The 23,201-nt window shown below is 44.9% G+C and overlaps 1 protein-coding gene across 4 annotated transcripts in view; it reads left to right on the forward strand.

Moving 5' to 3' along the window:
* MTM1 (myotubularin 1) overlaps positions 1-23,201 on the forward strand; it is a 98,372-nt gene that overhangs the window by 33,093 nt on the left and 42,078 nt on the right. For 3 of the 4 annotated variants that reach the window (XM_082445774.1, XM_082445775.1, XM_082445776.1), the window contains 2 exons: positions 10,147-10,257; positions 14,476-14,577. In XM_082445774.1, the coding sequence (XP_082301900.1) occupies positions 10,147-10,257; positions 14,476-14,577 (213 nt within the window). Of the gene's footprint in view, positions 1-10,146; positions 10,258-10,282; positions 13,636-14,475; positions 14,578-23,201 lie in introns of those variants that run through there. The other variant, XM_082445777.1, reaches the window with a different exon arrangement.

A 23,201-nucleotide genomic window follows, 5' to 3' on the forward strand; every position in this document is an offset into this window, starting at 1 on the left:
AAAGATTCTTGAATACCATTCAAGACTCTCTTTAAGGACAGAACACATGTTAACTTTTACTGGGTAAAGGTATTTCTGGGAGTGACTAGCATGATGGGGTCTGTTGACTTTGCTTTTTGATGATTTACCAGCGCGGAGACAGGACTTGGAGAATCAAGGTGGATGGATGGCCCTCGTTTCTGCCTCTCAAATATCTGGTTCTGAAATGAGCATTGGGCAGGTGCGAGGTACCGTACCACCCAAGAGCTGGCATCTGACACGAGTGGCAGACCTGTATTGCCTTCCACTTTATCACAAGCATGAACAAAAAGGGTTCCTATAGTATTTTTCTTTTCAAAAAAATACGTTGGAAACTTTTCAACGTTGTCCTTTTTTAGTTCCTTCCGTCTAATGGAGTTAGCACCTTTTTTCATTTTAAAAGAGGTGAAATAATGCTAAAAAGACTATAATAATAAAACATCCTAGAGTGTCTGTAAGTAGGAGTGTCAGTGGGAACGTAGGATCTGTACTCTAGGTTTTCTTTTAAATTTCAGTCTTAAATCGTCTCTTTTATTTTGCTGCTGCAAAACGACGGAGATCTTCAGGTTAAAACAGTCCCTGCTGATACCCCAGGTCCCCTTGCCCCTTGTTGCCATCCATTCCCAATTTGCCAGTCACCAAGCTCGAGAGGCTGTGCACTACTGAGCCCTCCTGTTGAAAGTCACACAGTGGATTTAAGTGATGATTTAGCTCCACTACAAGTTTGGGTTTTCAGACCTCAGAAAGGGGCTCGTGGCTGCTTTGGCAATTCTCTCCATCTCAGATCGACTTCTCATCACATTCCCCACCACACCAGTGACAGACCCCTCTGAGCTCCTTTGCAGACCTCATCTCTTGCTTTGTTGCAAAGTTAAAAGTCATCCTCGCTGAGCTCCCATAAATTCCTTTCCTCCTCCTCTGCCATCTCAGAGGAAGGAACTAGATGTCTTCTTTTACAAAGCGAGCCTTTCTGCTTCGAGTCCCTCTGGAGCCCTAGTGCCCCACCGGTTACTCTGTGTCTTACGTGTGTCATTTTCATTGGCTCCCCAGCCCGCAGACCTGCTCAAGTCTCTTTATTTTAAAACACCTTCTTGCATCCCTGCTACCCTGATACTACAATACCATCCTCTTTCTTCCCCTTCCTTGCTAGACTTTTTTTTTTTTTTTTTTTTTATTATTTATGTTTTGTCTGTGTTGGGTCTTTGTTGCTGCGCGCGGGCTTTCTCTAGTTGTGGCGAGCGGGGGCTACTCTTCGTTGCGGTGCGCAGGCTTCTCATTGTGGTAGCTTGTCTTGTTGCGGAGCACGAGCTCTAGGTGCGCGGGCTTCACTGGTTGTGGCACGTGGGCTCAGTAGTTGTGGCTCACGGGTTCTAGAGCACAGGCTCGGTAGTTGTGGTACACGGGCTTAGTTGCTCTGCAGCATATGGGATCTTCCCGTACCAGGGCTCTCACCCGTGTCCCCTGCACTGGCAGGCGGTTCTTAACCACTGCGCCACCAGGGAAGCCCTCAGCCTCTTTTTTTTTTTTTTTTCTTCTAAGAGTGGAATGTGATGTTGTGGAAAAAAAGCGTGAGTTTTGATATATATATTACCTATGTGGTCTTTCACAAGTTACTTATTCTCTCTCAGACTCAGTTCCTCATCTATAAAACAGACATACAGTATCTACTTTTTCGGATTGCTTTAAGGCTAAGAGGAGCTGAATATAAAATGCCAAGTTTACATAAATGTATTATTATTCAACCAAAAATCTACCATTCATTAGGTATACATATATACAAGCTAAATATGGAATGGAAATAACATTAAATTATGTTTACAAAAAAAATAGAAGAAGGCCTGAAACAAAATGGGAGAAAAACAGATAAGGAAAAAAGTGGGAAAGAAAATATTATTCAAAAAAAAAGTGAGGCACTGGGAGGGCAGTGGTGCCTCTGAGAGAAGAAATGGAGATACTAAGGGGCTCATGGAAAGAGGTGGAAAAGAGACAAAGAATATGAAGGTTATCCTCTCCCTATTCCATCTCCATTTCCCCCAAACCACTACATTACACTTCTGAGGACACAAAGGTTTCATGCTTTGAGCAAAAAAAATTTTTTTAACTAAAAATACTCTAAAACACTGTATTCACAGATTGATTTTCATGAGTCTTTCTGTAAACTATGAGCTTCAGAAATCTGACCTATCACACCTGGTAACATTAAAAAATGAGTGCACACACGCTGCTTCTGCTTCCGGACTGTTAACTCCGTCACCTCTCATGGCCTGGCTTATGCGCCCTGTTAAAGCTCCTCTCTGGCTGCTCAGTTCTGTAGACCTTGGTAGACTCTCAGCTCTTTACCTTCTCTGCAGTGATCAGTCAGTATTGCTGCTTACTGCCGCTTTCTTTGTCCTTTTCTCCATGCGTCCTTTTGCCTTTATTGCAGTTCATTTCTCCTTCCCACCCCCTAAATGTCTATTTCCCCTGTCCTTACCCTCTTCTTTCTCACTTGTCAGTTGCTTTCCAACTCTATAGCGCCAGACCCGACCTTTCATTCTTTATTCACTATTTGAGAGCCTGCTGTGTGCCAAGCACCATGCCAGGCACTGGGATAGAGTGGCACGCACAACAGACACGGTGTCGCCCTCATGAAGCTTTAGGTTCCGGTGGGACTGACAGACATGAATCAGATAATCACACCAGGGTGTAACAACAGGCTATGCTAAGTGTTGCCTGGGAGCGGCACAGGAGGGCAGTCGTTTGAGGAGCCTGGGAAATTGTCCTGAGAAAATGATGCTTGACCCATGGTCTGAAGAATGAATAGCAGTTCCCTAGATGCTTGGCGTGGACTGGGTCAGAGACAGTAAGCTGAGAGAACAGCACAGGAGAGGAGCTGGGACCAAAGGGAGCATGAAAAAGTGATGGTGTGGCTGGGTTGGGGGTTGGGAGAACAGCAAGGGGTGAGCAGGAGAGTTGGGTAGTGGCCAGATGACCTAGGCCTTGTAGACCCCGTTAAGGATTTAGGTTTTTAGAGTTGAGCAATGAAAAGCTTTGGAAATGGTTTAAGCAGAGGGATGGTAGCATCAGATTTACTTCTGTAGAAGATGACCTGGACTGCTGTGCGGTGGGCAGATTGTAAGGGAGCAGAAGTAGATGCAAAGAGACCCCTGCGTCTATTCCAGTGGCCCAGAGAAGTTGCTGGTAGAATTGGAGAGAGGCGGACAGATTCAAGATGGATTTAAGAAGTAAACATGGAGATTGGATTAAGCCTAGTGGAAAAGGGAATGTCAAGGATGACTTGTAGGTTTCCAGCTTTTGTCACTGGACGGGTGGAGTGCTAGCCACTGAGATAGGAAGATGTAGTTTGGAGACAGAAACATCATGTGCTTAGTTCTGGGCATTTTGAGTTTGAGGGGCCTTTGGGATCTTGCACTTCTGCATTTCCAGCTGCCTCCTGGATATCTGTACTTGATTATCAGTCAAACGCAGGGTGTTTATTTTTATTTTTTTTCACTTTATTATTTTTTTTTCTATTTTTTTTTCAAGGAGCAGGGATTCTTTTTTTTTTTAATTTTTATTTATTTATTTATGGCTGTGTTGGGTCCTCGTTTCTGTGCGAGGGCTTTCTCTAGTTGCGGCAAGTGGGGGCCACTCTTCATCTCAGTGCGCGGGCCTCTCACCATCGCGGCCTCTCCTGTTGCGGAGCACAGGCTCCAGACGCGCAGGCTCAGTAGTTGTGGCTCACGGGCCTAGTTGCTCCGCGGCATGTGGGATCTTCCCAGACCAGGGCTCGACCCCGTGTCCCCTGCATTGGCAGGCAGATTCTCAACCACTGCGCCACCAGGGAAGCCCCTGTTCTGCTTTATTTTAAAGGAAGTACCCTTTTCAGGACTCCTAGGCCCCTTGGCTGTGCATCATTTTCCGTCCAAGATCAGTGAGTACCTCCAGACCCCTGTGGGCCTGCTGAGCAACATCGAGGCCCAAAGGTCGGTCCCTCGGAGGCCCTCTGTGTATGCCGAGTGATGGGCAACACACTGCTCGTTCCTTAAGGAGAGCTACATTTCCAGAGCACTGGAACAGCCTCAGGACCACATTTCTAGCCAGTGCGACGTGCCATGGAAGTGTTCGTCATGGCCCCCGTCTGAGCTGCCCTGAGAAAACACTCTGCTTAGGATTCTTCGAGGACCTCGTACCTGAAGTCACTGCTCGAGAAGAAAGTCAGCATCCTACCATGCTGTGTCGCTAACAGGACACTCAGCGTGAGCAGTTGTCTCGAGGTAAGGCCCTGAATTGCCATGCAGAAGCGGAGGCGTGCAGCAGTTTCCAGGAGGCCGTAGCCGTTGCTCTGCATTATTTTAACGTCAGTACGCTTTGCAGGACATCTAGGAGCCTCGCGTGGGCACCCTATTCCCTGCAAGAACACTGAGTACCCTCAGGCCCCCATGGGCCTGCTAAGCCACATCCAGGCCCGTAGCCCTTCGGAGCCACTCTGTGTATGCCAAGTGTAGGGCAACAGACTGCACTCTTTCTTGGGACAGCTTGGTTTCCCCAGCACTCCCACAGGTCCACGAACACCGTTCTAGCAGGTCCAACATGCCGTGCAAGTCTGACTCATTGCCTTAGTCTGAGCTGCACTGAGAATAACCCTCGGCTTCGCATTCGATCTGGGACCCCCTGCCTGAACTCACCCTGCGTCCGGGAGAATGTCGGCTTGTGTTCCGACTGCAACTAAAGCCCAGTTCCTCGTGTAACACTGCAGGCTTTTGAAGAGCCACGGGCCCGGAGGCCTAGCTGGGGATTTCCTTGGTTGAGGCAGTTCACTAGATGCAGAACACCCTGCTTCGAGGAGTTGATTCAGGGAAGGAACCACTGGGTAACCAGTGTCTCTTTGGACTTGTTAGAAAGCACAGGGATGTATGCTGCGTGTGTCCGTGGAAATGGGGGCCTGATGGAACTAGCCTTGCTTTCCCATTTTGAAAGCTCCATTCATGCTGCCTTGAAGCTACTTGAAATTGACTGCTGTTGACAGGCCACTAGCCGCTGTTGACAGGCCACTAGCCACTGTAGGTAGGCATGGCTCTGGGAAGAAAAGGAGTTTTCTCTAGCTAAGCCAGGTGCTTCGATGGCCGGGGTGGAGCTCATCCTGCCACGCTCTAGAGCTAAAGGGAAACTCAACGTGAGTACTGGCCTCGAGGTAAGTCCCTGAGTAGCCGCGCAGAGAGGGAGGCATGCAGCTTTTTCCATGAGGTGTTAGTCGCTGTCCTGCTTTATTTTATTTTATTTTTTTAATTTTTTATTGTTTTTTTAAGATTTATTGATTGATTGATTGCTATGTTGGGTCTTCGTTTCTGTGCTAGGGCTCTCTCCAGTTGCGGTAAGTGGGGGCACTCTTCATCGCGGTGCGTAGGCCTCTCACTATCGCGGCCTCTCTTGTTGCGGAGCACAGGCTCCAGAGGCGCAGGCTCAGTAGTGGTGGCTCACGGGCCCAGTTGCTCCGCGGCCTGTGGGATCCTCCCAGACCAGGGCTCGAACCCGTGTCCCCTGCATTGGCAGGCAGATTCTCAACCACTGCGCCACCAGGGAAGCCTCTTTTTTTTTTTTTTTTTAGATTCCAAACCCAGTGTGTTTAGACACTCAAACCCAGTGTGTCTAAAATTCACAATGTTAATCTTTCTCCAAAACCCCCTCCTATGCCCTTCATGTCTCTTGGTGGGACCACCGTTGTCCCAGACACTTGGGCCTGCCTCTGTGATTCTTCCCTATGGCTCACCTCCTTCTTTTGCTTTCCACCGCGGACAGTCTCCACTTTCAGATCCTCCTGGTGATCCTCTCACTTGCACTGAAACATTAGCTTCCAGGACTGCAGGGAATGGGTGGGCCCTCCCTGTGCTGGTGCGGAGCGCTCAGCGCTGCTGGATGCATGTGCATACGGCAGCATTACGTCATTGCAGTCCTCTGCCCAGGACACGTTTCCCAGATCCCAGTCACCCTGATTCAAGCCCTGGGGTACTCCCCAGGGGATTCCCTTGCCACCTGATCTTAAACCTGGCCCATTTGGTTTTGTTTTTGTTTTTTTAAAATAAAATTCCCATGCTTCCCACACGTGTAGCCACTGTCACTGTTACCTGTTTTTGGAAGGCCAGTCTCCAGCTGCTGTTATTCCACCCTTTAAGGATCATCTTTAACGTTGCCATCACAGCAGAGCCATCCTGTGACCCCATCAGTAGGAAATCGTCCTGCCCTCTGACCTCCCGTTCCACTTCATCTGGATTTTTTTAAATGGCTCTTGGCACTTACAACCTAGCATTGTGGCTATTTGGGTACATGTGTCTCATTTCCCAGACTGGGCCTTGAGCTCTGTGAGGGCAGCACCTACATCTTATTTCTCTCCGTGGTCCCTAGCATCCAGTAGTTTCTGTTACTCAGTATGCACTCAAGATAGAAGGCAAATGATTGCATCTTTTAAGCTGTTACATTTACTTCTCAGCTATTTTAGATACGTACAGGTACAGAGGAATAGATTTTGAGTTAGAATGGACCTTTGGGAATCCTTAAATATTTAATGATACTTAGATAGTGATGACTCAGGTTTCTAGAGAGTAAAGCTAATTTTCCTATTCCTGGATCTTCCAGTTGGGCTTGCTGGGTTATCTGATCTTGAACCTGTCATTCGGGGAGAATGTGGCAGGTTAGCCTCATTAGACTCTGGGTGCCTTTGGTCAGGAGCTGGCTGGTTCTCCTCGGTGTCCCATTTTCTGGTATGTGTTGGGTCAGGGTAATCAGAGCTATAGGAATTTTCTCACTGCAGGGACAAAGAACAGTAAGGTCTCACTCACTTCTAATCCTTCTGCTTTTTAAATTTGCATTCTTGCTTCCACCTTGATATTAGGATATCAGACTTTCATTTATTGTCTATGTATTTTTAGGTACAAGTTTGATATTTAGGAGTACAGTTGAATTGATACTCGTAAATTTCAATATAATCTAAGCATAGTAACAGACTGCTTGATAGTATTTTATTATTATTATTATTTTTATTTATTTTTGGCTGCATTGGGTCTTCGTTGCTGCACGCGGGCTTTCTCTAGCTGTGGCGAGCGGGGGCTGCTCTTCGTGTCAGTATGCGGGCTTCTTATTGTGGTGGCTTCTCTTGTTGCAGAGCACGGGCTCTAGGCGTGCGGGCCTCAGTAGTTGCGGCATGCGGGCTCAGCAGTTGTGGCTCGTGGGCTCTAGAGCTCAGGCTCAGTAGTTGTGGCGCACAGGCTTAGTTGCTCCGCGGCATGTGGGATCCTCCTGGACCAGGACTCGAACCCGTGTCCCCTGCATTGGCAGGCAGATTCTTAACCACTGTGCCACCAGGGAAGCCTGATCGTATTTTTTTTAATATCTTTTTTTTTTTTAAATTTTGTCTGCACTGGGTCTTCATTGTGGCCTGCGGGCTTCTCTAGTTGTGGCATGTGGGCTCTAGAGCACGCGAGCTCAGTAGTTGCAGCACGCAGGCTTAGTTGCCCTGCAGCATGTGGGATCTTACCCAGGGATCGAACCAGGGATCAAACCTGCATCTCCTGCGTTGGAAGGTGGATTCTTAACCATCGGACCACCAGGGAAGTCCCTTGATAGTATATTTTTAATAACTAGATTATATTGAGAAGTAAATACATTATAATATTCAGCTACATATGTAGATGGTTACTAAGTAGTGTCTTTAATCTCTAAGCATTTGGAATTCAGTCATGGAGTGAGGGGTCTCACCGCATGGCGCCAGCTAAAAGATGCCTCCTTATAGGTACAAACAGAAAGCCCTGTAACTACTTGCTACAGCATACTGATCCACTGTATTTGCAGAGCACAGTTATGTCTTTCACATACTAAGATAGTCTTTGCTATAATAATAATGATAATAATAACTTGCATTGTTATCTAGCTACCATGTACTGGGCACCATGCCAGTTACTTTAAGTCCATTATCTCTAATCATGCCTATTTTACAGGTAAATGTGGCTGAGAGGTACAGTAGCTTGCCAAAGTCATCCAGTTAATAAATGTCAGAACTCAGTTTGGAAGCAATTTTGTCCAACTTTAGAGTTTGTGCTCTTTTCTCTTCACCACGATAGCCATACTCTCACACTTTTTAAACTTTATTTTGAAATAATTATGTACTCTCAAGAACTTGGAAAAATAGTTCAGAGAGTTCCTGGGTACCCATCACCCCGCTTCTCTAATAACTGCACTGCTTTGTCAAAACCAGGACATTGAATGGCACAGTATAGTTAACTAAGACTCTGTACTTGACTTTCACCAGTTTTTGCATGCACTCATTTTTGGCGTGTTTTTGCATACCGTTCAGTGACATCTGCTGCCATGTGTGAATTCATGTCACCACCACCACCAGTCAAAATATGCGACTCTTCTCTTGCTACAGAACTCCCTTTGTAGCCTTTATGCTCCCTTTATAGCCACACCCTCCTTCCGTTCAGCTCCGGCAGCCACTTCTGTGTTCTCCAGCTCTAAAACTTCGTCATTTCAAGAATGATATAAATGGAACCATACAGCACCTTTTGAGATTGGCTTTATCCACTCAGCATGATGCCCTTAAGATTCTTCCGGGTCGTTGCGGGTATCCATAGTTCATTCATTTTTGTGGCTGAGCAGTATCCCATGGCATGGATACACCACAGTCTTATACTTTTTAAATTTCTAGAACACCCATGAGCTATATTTATATTTTGTGAAGAGATGCTTAGTTTGTTGTATTGTGTTTTAAAGAGAAGCATTTAAAGTAAAAGAATAAATTAACTTTATTTGTATTCCCCCCAGAGGACATCTTTTAAAGAACAAAAACTCAATAAGCAGCTTTTAAAATATTTGTTAGCGAAGTCATCTAACAGAGCATTAAAGAAGATATTGGCTTAAAAAATTTGTGTAGCCCTTTCTATCTCTGTCCATATGAATATATATTTTACATTATTGTCGTCACAGTGTATTTTGTATGCTGCTTTTTTGCACTTAAACTTATTTTTCCATGTACCATAATTATTTTAGTAGCTGCGTGCTTATTCCATCAAGTTGACTGACTAATTTTCTTTGCCCCAATGACCACCTCTGGCTCTATCGAGCATCTTCACGCATGTAGCTTTTCCTCCTGTTGCTCCACAGCTGTAAGATAAGGTCTTAGGAGTGCAATTATGGAGTCAAAGGGTAGGACCATTTTTATGGTTCTTTTGATATGTGTTCCCAGACCTTGGCTTGAATCTCAACCCTTCCCTGTAGTTACTAAGCCAGTTACCGAAGCTTTTTAAAGCTTTGGTTGCAACATCAGGAAATGGGAATACTTCACCTGTGTCCAGAATGGTTGTGAGGATGATACACGCAAAGGCCTTTTGTGGTACCCGGCACAGATGATGTATTCCGAACACAGCAGCTGCTGTTATCTTGGTGTGACGATCTCGGTACGACTTTACTGACGTTATTCCGTCCTTCGTGCCAGCAGCCCTCTGGACCCCTTGCGTCCAGCGTTGGGTGAGGAGCTATGGAGAAGTGCTTCCCGATGTTTGGCTTCCAGTGGGGGAATGCGGATGTGGAAGTTCACGGCAGTGAGACTTGAAGCAGGTGGTGTAACACCAGTCCGAACCGAGTGCTGCAGAACTGCAGACGAGGGAGTGGTCAACTCTGTCTGATCTAATGGGAAGCGGGGCGTCGTTGGAGAATGTTAGTAGTTGGGAAAGTCAGATCATCCTAGGCAAAGGGAACGCCGTGCACAGAACCCCTAGGCCTGAGTGTAGACAAAATGTTTGGAGAATGGTGAAGGCATCTACTTAGTTGTAGCATAGAACGTTGTGGGACAGCAGCCCACAGAGACAGGTTGGGAGCAGCGTCCCGGGGCCCTCGAGTTGTGTACCTAGGAGTTCAGGCTTTATTCTGCAGGCAGTGCAGAATGGCACACGTTTGGGGATGGATTTTGGTTGCATAACTGACTATTATCATGCTTGCTTTTTCATGTGTGATCGCTGTCATGTTTTTACTCATAAAAGGTGGTAAAAGGGCCAAGGTAAAAATGCCCTGAAAGCACATGGGTTTTTTAAAAATATGTTTTTGATGTTTTAATTGTACTGACAGAAATATTGACTTGTGTCTTTTTGTCCATTACAGGATTCTGCTCTAATACTTGATGTTCCTCTGGGTGTGATCTCAAGAATTGAAAAAATGGGAGGCGCCACAAGTAGAGGAGAGAATTCCTATGGGCTAGATATTACTTGTAAAGTAAGAGATTCAGTACTTTCTTACGGGAAAATAGGCACGTTAGCGTTGAATGATAAGTAAAAAGTGAATGTGGGTTTAAAAGAAAAATCAAAGACCCTTGTTTATCTGAGGCCCTGGTGTAGTTCTCCCTTCATGATCAAGCGTTCCAGAACCTCCTGGGGAAAGAGCTCCTTTGAAAGGGACCTGCTGTCGTCCTTAAGTGTGAGAACCCGAGCCAGTCAATTGGTTTGCTTGACTGACTAGGAAGAAAAGTTCATAAATCACATTTCACACTTTTTTGTTTTTGCACAAGTCTGCTCCTGGTGTTCCTTCGTGTGATGTGTTTCCAGCCAGACACCTTCACATCGTAACAGGAAGGAGAAATACAGGAGATTTTTCCCTCTGTGAAGAGTCTGTGTTCTTACCTCTCACAGCCCCTCCCACTTTTGCTTAGATGGTGTTCAGAGATGGTGGCCTCCTGTTATGTTTCAGCATGGGGAACAGCAGAGATTTAGTGATAGTAACGTTCAGCCAGTTATAATAGTAATTGTTCATTGAGCATCTCTGTCGGTCCAAACAGGTACTAGGGGCTTTGCATTAAATCCTCAGGGCAGTCCTCTGAGATGGACAGTGGTGTCCCCATTGTATAGATGGGGAGCCTGAGGCTAAGAAGAGTTCGGTAACTTAGCTAAGATTACCCAACAGATGGCAAAGTTGGAATCCAAATCCGGTGAGATAATCATTTTGCAAACGACAGAATAAACCTTCTTGCAAGAAAACTTCCTTCTCAGATATTCTGTATCGGAAGATTACAGTGCCCAGTCCTAGAAAGAGCTAGAAGGGGTTTGGAGGTCATCTGTCCCAGTGGTTCCCACAGCTAAATATGCATGAAGGGAACCTGGGAAGCCCTCTTCGGGTTGACAAAGGTAAAGCTTTGGGTTCTACCCCAAATCCCCAGATAATCTCTGAAGGCTGGGTCCCAGAGGCTGGGACTCTTTCAAGTATCTGACCATCAATCTAGTGCAGGGGTCAGCAGACTTTTCCTGCCAAGGGCCAGAAAGCAAATATTTTAGGCTTTGTGGGCCAGCAAGATCTCTGTCATATGTTCTTCTTTGCGTTTTGTTTTTTCTCAACCCTTTTAAAATATAAAAAACAATCTTAGCTTGAAGACCACACCAAGACTGACCTGGGCTGAAACTTGCTGACCCCTGGGCAATCCGAGTCCTTCATTCTGTGGATGGGAAATGAGGCATTTGCTCAACGGGCTTCCTTGCCTATGGGTCCCCGAGGAGCTGATGCAGGAGTCAGAATCCCACCCCAAGTCTCCCTTTCCTGGTCTTGTGCACTGTAATTTCTTAAAGCCCATCTCCTGTACTTTTGTTTGGATTATGAAGATGATACTTTTTTTGTCTCCAGTTTGTACAAGGTCAAGACTAGTACACTCTATCAGAAAGCAAAGGATTTTGTCACGATGAGACTTGAACTGAAATTCTCCTTCACTCCCCATCTTGGCTTGTTTTTGTTGTTTTTGGTTGAATCCAAGCTCCCTTAATGCCTTATCTATAATCCCAGCTACTGTCTACCCTTTTGGGCCTAGAAATGTGGGGATTTACTTTTAAGGAAGGTTTTGCATTTTGCATAAAAGAACCCATGGGAGGAGAGTGTTATATTACAGCACTCCAGGGAAAAGGAGGTTCTGATGATTTCAAAGTGACTTTCATTCTAAGCAAGTGGAAAAAAATCCTATTTGTTGCCTTATCAATGGGAAAAACTTGTATTTAAATGTTAATCCCCCCAAATTAATAACACAAAGCACACTCTTACCCTTTGACTGTTTACTCTAAGAACAAAGGTCTTGGGAACAGCTGGGCAGGCATAATTCTCAAATGTTGCATATGTATGTTTCTTGGAATTAATGTCAAGCCCAAAGACAATGAATGGCCTAGAACAGTGTTGTAGCACAACCTTTTAACTCAGTTATCTCCCTGGAAACACGGATGTTGAGAGTCGAATTCCGTTTTCTCAGGAACAGACCTGAAGGTGACAGAAAGAGAATCTGCTGCAGTGGGACAGAGACTCGCCTCCTGTCTCCCGTAGGTTCCCTTTCATCTGCAGGCAGTAACCACAGTACAACTGTGCTGCTTCACCGAAACAAGAACGTAGAACCCCTACAAATTTGGCTCTACCAGGTCCGTACATGGGGATTTCTGCTTGCCAGTGGCAACTTGCACATGATGGATAGAAGTCCCAGTGGTTGTCATCTAGCAACCGAGGAGAAGGTAGCTCCGAATATATGAATTCTTACCCGCCAGGCCCCATGCCATCCCCTGCTGACAACTCAGAGCTTAAAAAAAAAAAAAAGGCAGAGCCAAACCATCCCACCCAGGCTGTTGCAACAGGGGTGTGTTTACTCATTTGTTATCACGAGGCTTGGTTCAGCGCCCAGTGCCCCAATTGCTAAACGCCAGGGGTCTGACTGCGAGCTTCTTCTACCAAGAGGCTCTTTCCCAGGTGTCCTTCCCTGATGGGTCAGGCTCTAGGAGACCAGGTGCAACTTACGCCTCCGTATATGCTCATATTTCTGTTACAGATTTGGTGATCTGCCACCTGTGAGTCATTTGCCTTATCCACTGCATTTTTCTTGTTGGCAAGACAAGGTAGTGATTCTTTCTGTCCTTTGATTACATCTGAATCAGATGGCCACATGAAGTCGCTTCAATCACTTGTACTTTGGCACATCGAAAGTAGTGGTTTGAATCACTGATGGACCAGGATAAATATTTATCTAGAAATGGTCTAGTTTCTGGTTGAGTGGTTAAGAGCATGATGTTACAGAGTTATCATCGGAACCAAGGCTGGTCGGAAGAAAATCCTTCATATGTCTGTGAGCCTTGGGGATACTCAGCTAGCCGGTGCTGTACTCGGGGTTCGTTGCAAATCCCTTGAAAGCACGTCTTCTGATTGAAATGATTTTTTTTCCTTCTACTTGACTAGTGCTTTGCATCATGAGACAACAACTGGTATCCCAGTGTTCTTGGAATATGTTGTGAATCAGTTTTTGGATGTTATTAAGTTACGTGCTTTTAAAAAAGAAAGCATGGAATCCTGGCGCTGGCGAGGCCCAGTAGATGCCATCTGTATGCAGAGAGATCGGTTTTGGGTCGTTGATGAGGGGTCTGAGAGCCTGTTGCCTTACACTCCCTTCACTCCCCTTTGCATTTTGGGATGTGTATGGCAAGGCCTTTGCTGCTCCTACATGTTGAAGACTTAGGAAGCTTCAAGAATGCTGTTGAGATAACAAATGAAAAAGCACTTGGAAAAATATGAAGATGGTGACATCCGAGAGGGCAGGGGCTGGATCTGTCTCACTCCTGAGGTGTTGAAAGTGCAGTGCAGAAGGTAACAGCCATCACTCAGCCACAGCACCATGAGTGATTTAAGAGACAACCTCAAAAACTGCCAGCTTCGAAAATAAGTTAGAATGTTATATCTTTTGCTGTGTAATACAAATTGATATTTAAGGGAGCTTATTTTATTTGAATTCAGTTTAAAAGAAGGTTTTCCTGCTTCTTAAAGAGATATGTATTGGAAACTATCCTTAAAGTCTGGTTTTGAGCATTAATTCTTAGTTCCTAGAAGCATAGTCACTCCTCCTATGGGGCACCTTAATGTGGTCTTTATAGAAGTCTGTGAAAGTAAAATTGTTTAGTAAAAAATGTATTACATTACTTGTATTAGAGCTTAAAATGCCAGTCATTTCCTAATTTTTAAAAGGGAGACTTTAAAGTTAAAAGCATGAGGGGAGAGGGAGAGAGCTTCTGTATTTTAATGACATGTTTGACAATTTTGAAATGATATTTTATGGCAGATACACATTTGAAAAGTCCTAAGAATAAAATACCGTTTTATAAATAAAATACCTCGGAAACCAGTCAGAGTAGACAGACACAGACGTGATGCTCAAGGCAAGGTTTGATTTTTCTATCAAGTGAACTTTAGCTCTGTCTTCTCTTTAACACGAGTTGTCTTGTCTTGACAATCATGACTATGATGGGAATATTTTCAGGTGTTCTTAAACCGGATGTTTCAAAATATTGTACAAAACAAAGTAATTTTCTTAGTAGTCTAGATTTATTGCCCATTCAGGTAAGTCGATCTTCTACCTGAATAGAAGGTTTTTTGCTAACAAATGTGACTCGATTTGCAGACTGAACTGGCACGTTTCTCTTCTGCCCCCAGGACATGAGAAACCTGAGGTTCGCGCTGAAACAGGAGGGCCACAGCAGAAGAGATATGTTTGAGATCCTCACGAGATATGCCTTCCCCCTGGCCCACAGTCTGGTAAATTCCAGGGTTCTCCTCGGTGGCATCAGAGGGTTTCTGGGTGTCCCCTCATTCCTCTCTGTGCTGCACTCCCCAGTGTGATGTGTGTACGAGGCTGTTTATTACAGAAGGTTGACCTGTTCCCCGAGGGAGCGGGCCTCTCCTCTGCCAGTCTGTATGCGGTGGCTCAGCCCAGGTGACTCCTGCCAGCCCCGAGCCTGCCCTCCACCTGGGCCAGCCCTCTTCCAAAGGCAGAAGGTGGCGAGGTGACCACAAGCATGTCAGTGTAGCACTGTGACGTCACATCCCAGAGCTCGTCGCCCCCTACTTGGGAACCAAGAGAGAGCCTAAGTGCCATTGAAGCCAATGTGCTTCTCAAATGCAGATTCGTGGCTTAGGTGCTGCAGGCCATCACTGGACAGGGGAGGTTTATTTATTTATTTTTAAGGAATGACACTTTAAATGTCATTTGATAGCATTTACTATATATTTGGCAGGACAGACTTATTATGCATTTAATTACTTACAACCTATGACTTAGTCCATAGCAAGTTTTGGGCTGTGTATACCTAGAACTTTTCCTTCCTATTTAGTAGACTGAGTAATCTCACTTTGTTTTACCACGGGACTGAAATAAAGCTTTCCACGCGTCTTGCTCTTCAAACCATCTTTCTTCATATTCTGCCTTGATCTTGCCACCTTTTTTTCTGTCCTCTTACCCCATCCTTCTCCTCTGCTTGACTTTGTTTTTTTGGTTTTTTTTGAAATGTAAATTTCAAAAGATTTATTGATTTTATTTTTGATAGTGTTCTTAGCATTTTCCCCAAATTGTTGTTTTAAAATTTTATTGAAGTATAGTTGGTTCATAGTGCTGTGTTAATTTCTGCCGTACAATGAAGTGACTCAACTATACATATATATATATTCTTTTTCGTATTCTTTTCCATTATGGTTTATCACAGACTCTCTGCTTGACTTTAAACAAATGTGGAAGCAGACATCTGCTAAGGGGAGAGCAGGGGAATAATTCTTTAAAGATAATTCTTTAAATAAATAAATAAATAAACGTATGCCATTATTTTAAGTATGGAGTAAATATGCCTCCAGCTAGACTGAAGGTGATGAAAGAGATCATTAAATAGAAGAGCTGCTTTGTAATGGAGCTCTTCTTCCTATGCCTGTCTTTTATTTATCTATCTACCTGTTTATTTATTTATTTATTTTGGGGCAATGAGGGCCTGAATTTTTTTCTAGCAAGACAAGGCTTCTCTCTTCCCAAATTTCATCAGCAGTTGTTTCCGTCAAAGGAAATTCATGGTTGATGGAAAGGACAATTACACAAAGACCGTGGTGGTCTAGAAGGATCTGGAGTACTAGTCATGGGTCATGTGTTGATTGTAGATTCAAATGTGATGCTTCCAGGAAATGCAATGATATCATAGAGTTGAATACATTCTTAGCCTTTTCTCAGTTTTTGATTAAATATGTGATTTAAAAGATATTTCAATATTAAAAATTTTAAACTATTAGGATAAAAAGAGTTTAATGGGAACACATCCTCAGAATTACCATGAAAGTGAGAATGTACATCTAATCCACGAAAATTCAGTGAGGGAATGGGTTATGTCTTGGGTTTTGCATATCTGGCCTTAAATGATCAGAGATTTAAAGATGGTTCACAGATCAGGGTTTGTTTATTTATTTATTTATTTTTGGCTGCGTTGGGTCTTCGTTGTTGTGCGTGGGCTTTCTCTAGTTGCGGCGAGCGGGGGCTACTCTTCATTGCAGTGCACAGGTTTCTCATTGCAGTGGCTTCTCTTGTTGTGGAGCATGGGCTCTAGGCCTGTAGGCTTCAGTAGTTGTGGCTCGCGGGCTCTAGAGCACAGGCTCAGTAGTTGCGGCGCACGGGCTTAGGTACTCCATGGCATGTGGGATCCTCCCGGACCAGGGCTTGAACCCGTGTCCCCTGCATTGGCAGGCAGATTCTTAACCACTGCGCCACCAACGAAGCCCCACGTAGCAGGTTTCTTCAAACCTCCTTCGAGCTGAGGCCCCAGTCTGTCTCCTACACAATCTTGCTCCATCAGTCATCCCCCTTCTCTGGTATCTTCTGTCTCCTTGAGAGTTTACTCCCCTAAAAAGAGGTCAAGTGTTGGACCAGCTTTCCTCTAAACTACTGTCCCATCTCTCACTTCAATCCAAACTTCTGGAAAGAATATTCTAGGCTGTCCACATCTCCGGTTCACTCATTCCTCCAGCTCATTCTAGTATCCAGTTTTATCGCAAGTACCTTCTTGGAACTCAGACCTCTTACTGGCCAAATCTAGTGACTCACTTCAATCTTCATTCGGTTTGATCTCCCCCCAGCATTCAATAATTTTGACCACCCTCTTCTTGAAAGTCTTGGTTTCTGTGTTTCTGTACCATCTTGACTGTTCCTTCCCAGTCTCCACTGCCTCTGTCTTTTCCTTAAAGGTAGACATCTTGGTGGTGGTTCCCTGTCAGCCCTCTTCTCATGTTACTCACTTTGACTTGATTATTTCATTTAATCCATAGCTTAAGCTGTCATTGCTGTATGGGTGATTTCTAAATCTAGCCCTGACATTTGGATGATCCTCAGTTGCTCAGATTCGAGAACTTGAAGTCAATTCCCCACCCCAATGAGGCATAAAATTTATTTATTTTATTGAAGTATAGTTGATTTACAATGTTATATTAGTTTCAGGTGTACAACATAGTGATTCAGTATTTTTACACATTATACTCCATTTAAAGTTATTATTATAAAATATTGGTTATATTCCCTGTGCTTTACATTACAACCTTGTGTCTTATGTACGAAGTCAACTTTCTCATTCCCCTGCCTTACTTCTCCTATAGCCGCATCAGTTCCAAATCCCATAGGTTTTGCTTATTAGTAACTCTCAAATATTTCTTCCCATTTCTACCTGTGCTTCCCAACTCACTTCCCTTCATTCAGTTTCCTTCCCTTCCAACTTATGCTACACAATGCTGTTGTCTTTTTTTTTTTTTTAGGTATGATCATATCACTCTATGTCCCACTCTCCACACACAAAAAATTCTCAGTGACTTCCCATGGCTTATACCCTAGACTCCAACCACACAGGCCCACCCTGGGCTTCTCTGGTATGCATAGAACTTTCTCAACTCAGGGAAACTTTGGTTTCCCTGTCCCCTTTACCTGCGGTCCCCTCATCTCTTTAGAGCCTATCCACCATCTTGCTCAGTCCTAGGTCCTTTCCCATGGCATGTGCGTTCCCTGGTGGGAGTTCATCTTACCTCTCAACCTGTTAGACTTTGCAGGTCCCTCTACTAGAGCACTTATCTCCCTCAGTCTGCCTTATGTCATAATTATGTAGTAATTACCCATCCCCCTCCTATACTGTAAGCTTATCAAGGCAGGGATCAGGCTTTATCTCTCTAACCTCAGCATAATGACTTCTGCATGGCAGTTGTATAATGATGGCTTTTTTATTGAACACAGGTTTAGTAGAAAGTGAAGGAAAAATCCATTCTATGGAAATAGATGGGCTGGATTTCTGGATATTGTGGATCTAGTACCAGAGCATAGGATTCTGGGTTGCTGTCATTGGAGTGGTCCACAGAGGGTTTGATTTCTCAAGTCTATGGTGCTTTGCCTTATTTTTCGTGTCTGTGCTAGGAATCCCTACTTTTTTCTTTAGGAAGTCAGTAAAGTAAAAAACTGGAGAAAAAAATGGGAACTGAATTGCTCATACAAAGTTTTGGAAAATTACATTCTCAAAGTTTTAACCAGTAAAAGTCATCTTAAAAAAAAAAAAACTAGTCACCAAAACAATACAAGATACAGATAAAAACAGATCAGCTAGTGACATGGCTCTTGGAATATTAGCCCCTGCTATTCCATTCAATGTGTGCAGCTATTTCATCAGTTAGGTTCATTTCAGAGTAGTGTGTTGGGTGGTGTTGGGGAGCCATGAAGGCAGATGAGAAGTCATAGTAGGATGAATGATACCTGCTCCCATTTGGGGATGTGACAGAAGTGATATGACAGATGTGTATGGTTCCGATATAGGGCGGTTGATATTCAGTGCTATAAGAGAAAGGCCGAGGAAGCCTTCTGGGGAGTCCCAGGGGGAAGGGAACAGGTCCAGCCTAGACTGGAAGAGTTTGCATGGAATCGATAGTATTTGTGTTGGGCCTTGGAAGGATGGTCATCGTTGCCAGTGGGCAAGGATGGCGGAGGAGGTGGCATTTCAGGCAGAGATAAGACCCTGACCCTCAGCATAAGGGAGAGAAAGCTGGAAGTGTTGAGAGCTTACGAGCGTCGCCAGGGATGTTTGGCTGGAGTGTGGCGGGGAGGAGGAAAGCTGGGCGCATCTGGTGGACGGCCCTGCCGGAGTCAGGCGCTTGTACCCTGGGAAGTAGCAGAGACTTACTGAAGGTTTTGAAGTAAGTGATGGGACTGAATACAACGTCACGAAGAACAGATAGGATAGGAGAGCTCATGAAGCTGGGAGGGGAGTCAGAGGGAGGGCCAGGCGAGACGGTGGTGGTGATGCGGGCGGAGACCACATGCTTGGGCGGTAGTTTGATCCCGGAGAACAGGGAGAAGGCTGAATCATCCTTCCTTCTGAGGTCTGCGGCCCGAGTGATGACAGAGCAGGGAAGTGAGAAAAGGATTTCGTTTGGGGAAGCAGGTGGAAGAGGGGGCGAGGAGGGAGGAATGGGGAGTTCTGTTTTGTTTGCAGGGCAGTTGGCATCTTTTGACAGAATTTCCGGCAGCAATCGCGGGCTTGCCCCTCAGAAGAGAGTTCAGAGGTGTAGATCTAGAAGCGTGGTTCTCAATCTGTTTAGAGTCATGGATTCCTTTGGTGATACGGTGTAAATTAGGGTGTCTCATCCCCTGAAAGATGTGCTATGTACAAAACTTGACATACAATTTGAGGGGACTCGCAGCCCCTCGGAAGCTCACCTGTGGGTCCCAGGTGAGGAGCCCTGGTGTGTAACAGAGGAGCCAGCAAGGTGAATGAGGATGGTTAGAGAGGTGAGGGGAGAGCCTGCAGGGTGGGGTCTGCAGAGGCCGAAGGCAGACAGAGGCCTGAGAAGGTAGTGATGGGTGTGTGAGGCTGCGGGGACAGAGAAGAGGCTCAGGAAGAGTCCTTTACATTCGATGATTACGAGTTCCTTGGGCGCTGGACGCGCTAGCTGTGGACTGCTTGAAGCTGGGACCTTCTTTCCTCATCTTGTTCCCCAGCGCCGAGTTCAGTGCCTGGCATACACTTATTGAACTTTTTTGAATCACAGAGGATGGTCTGGGTAGAGGGGACCAGAGCCAGTTGGTAGAGGTTTAAAGAGAGAGTAGGTGGTATTTAAAAACAAAAATAGTGGTAGCGGCCAGGTTGAGGGAAGACGTGTTTCCCTGAGAATCTGAAAAAGGTGAATGAAGATTTGTGGGCAAGAGAGAGAAGGGTTCCTTTCCTGAGCGGGATCCTGGGGAAGGCAGAGGGGGATGGGATTAAGGCCAATTTGTAGGGCAGTTTGGGAAAGGAGAAGGGACAATTATTCCTCTGAGACAGGAGGGGAAGAAAAGTTTCCAAACTGCCACTGTGGGGAATGCGAGAGTGTGCCAGAAAGGGATTTCCTGGAAGCGTAATCTAAGCCTGATTGCATTCAACAATACAGAGGGCTCCTGCTTGAAAAATATCACTTTGTTAATATTATTGAAACTGTTAGAGCAGCTGCAGATTATCTCAGTGATTGTTACTGGCATTGGAAGCCAGAAGTAAACTTGCTGTTGCCTCCTGAAATGGTGTCTGGAGGCCAAGAGAGCTGGGTTCTAAATCCAGCCATGGGGTGAGCGGTGTGTGAGTGAGCTTTTTTCTTTCGCACCAGCCCCGGCTCTCTTGCCTCCTTGCGCATTAGTATTTTCACCACTCAATGTGTTCAGTTGGAGACTTAAACTTTGAACTGAACTTGAATTAAACTTAGCCACACACAGTGGACCCCAAACCATTACCTTGATTGTTTCTATATTATGTCAATCCATTAAGACTTGAAAATTATTTAGATTACATTTTCTATTTCCACCAAAGCATTTATTTTCTTGTTTTATTTTTGCTTTGCTTTTCAAACAGTAGAAATTGTATGCCATTTTCTCAACTGCATTGTAACTCAATACTAAGTAAATGCTACATTTTTATGATAAGAAATGTGGCAATGCCTCTGATATGATGGTAATTTTTTTTTAAAAGCAGGAACAAAAATTGTGTACATATGAACAGAGCCTGATAGCGCTACAGAAAAATAAAGAGTTTAATTGTTGGAGTGGTATGTTCAATGCCAAAGTTCCTCTTTCATTGATTTCCTTTACTGTTTTTGCTCAGTCTTTACTCAGATGGGATAGTCAGAGATAATTCAAATTTTAGATGGGAGTTTTTTTTTAAACTCTGAATCCCATTGTATTATTGAGTCGTGAAATCAGTTGACTAGGTTGTAACCAGCATTTTTTAATGAAATAGAAAACATTAAGAGCATAACACATAATATAGATAAGTATGGTTTCATGAAAGATTTCTTTCGGTTATCCGTGTGTGTGTGTGTGTATGTGTGTGTATGTGTATGTGTGTGTCTGGGTCATGGTGTAAAGTGTATGGCTTTCTGTTAATCATAGTCTAGAAAGTTTGATGAACAATCTTTTAGATAATGGTAGAATATGTAGAATAAAATGCATTTTAAGTTAATTTAGGCACCAATACAGTCACTTAAATCTATCTTTACAGCTATAGGCCTGCGTGGATTTTCTTGACTTTTGTTTAAGTGAAGGGCTTGAGTGTATGACTAAACTCATGGCCTGTAGACTCACATAAGGGAAACGTAGCGCTTGAAGAAACGGAGCCGGAGACCTGGCTGCCAGGCTCCCGGCGGCCCAGACCCTGCTCGGCAACTTTGAAAATCATGTAATATTTCTGTGCTTCAGCATTCTCATTTGTAATGGGGATAATAACACTCTCTGCTTCACAGGGGTTTTGTGAGGATTAAACGGAAAGTGCTCACAAAAGTGCGTGGCACGCAGTAAGTGCCCAATAAGTGTCAGCGCTTCTGTTCTTAGCGCCCCATTTTTCCCAGCAGGTGCAGAGAGTAAGGATGATTACCACAACCCAGTCTTCCCAAGAATGTGAGTAAAGTAATTGTGATCATATGTGGGACACTTTGAGCCCTGTAAAAGAAAGATGCTCTACAGATAATGGTCCGTATTCTTATTAACAAACCATTGCCTGTGCGTTGCTAAAGGATTAGTCGAAAGTCTTCAGTTTCAGAGCATTAAACCCAGAAAGCATCTTAAGTAGAAATGGGAAATACGGGCAGCGATGCTATGTAAGACAGAATTCTTCAGGAATTGTTTTCCCTTTCTTTTCTTTCCACCGGTGACTCTGCGTGCGGGGTAACGTAGCTCTCTCAGGATTCAGCTCTTCCGCATTGCAGTGTTTCCTACTTTTTGTTATTCTGTGAGCTAATCGGCAGTCATAGAGTTTCAAAGTTTTCTGGTATTTGTTTGTTTTGATAAATTTGACCATCTTATGGGCGGAGGAGATGGACACAGGAGAGAAGACCCGCTGGCTCTAATCTCGAGAGAAGCCACAGGTTCGCAAGGCCTTTCTGTGGCGACCGGCGAGCAGGGCCCTTCCCTTCTTCCCGGGCTTCACTGAACCCCGTCACGCCCTGCCGTGTGGCATAAGCAGTGCCGTTTCCCCTTGTGCCCTCTCTGGCTCTACTCCCATGGCGCTTGCCTACAGAAGTAATTCCATAAAGGTTACTACACTGGGCTATGGGGCTGTGCATCTTTTCTGACCATTTGAATGAGGCGTATAAATGACCCTACGAAGAGAAAATGAACAGCATAGGGTACTTTTTCCTGTGCCTTCGGTTTTCAGTTCAGAAGGCGGGGACATTTTTATAAATTGCTTTGAGATTGTAAACCAGACTGAAATGGAGCAGACTCTTACCTTCTAGGCCGATTACAGAATTAATAGCTAAAAGCAAAAAGCTTATTTTCAGCTGGGAATTGAACGAGAAGCCACACTTCTCTGCCTGGATGCGGCCTGAGACTGAAGTGTGGCTTCGTTCTCCGTTTCCTTTTTTTTCTAGAATAAACGGTAAACTTGGCTAATTGAGGGTCTAATCATGCTTTTAAATCTCCTCCCTTCGTGCCTCCTCCAAGACTTGGCCCTCGGTTCTTTTTGTGTGGCTCTCTCTCCGCTGCCCTCTCCCCCCGGCCTCGGGACGTGCCGACCGTCCTCCCCGCACCCATCTCCAGGGACCGTGGTCCCGGCTGGACCACCCCTCGCACTGCCTTCCATGCCCACAAGCACAGCGCTCACGGCCCGCCCGCACGTCCTACCTTATTGCCCCACTGCCCGCCCTGCTACTTGGGAGGACTTGGCCTCTTCCACTGCACCAGCATTCAAAGGTTTTTAAAAAATATTGAGTAGCTGCAAGAGAATGTTTATAAAATGCCCATCAAATGCCCAGAGTCAGGATCTTCAGAGCAGCCCTCTGTCTCGGGGCTGCTATGTCTTCTACGTCCTTTACCCCCTCTCTCTTCAGCCGGGCCTGGCCTGCTGCCGTCTTATCTGCTGGCT

The sequence above is a fragment of the Balaenoptera physalus genome, assembly GCF_965194825.1.
Source record: "Balaenoptera physalus genome assembly, chromosome: X".
NCBI lineage: Eukaryota > Metazoa > Chordata > Mammalia > Artiodactyla > Balaenopteridae > Balaenoptera > Balaenoptera physalus.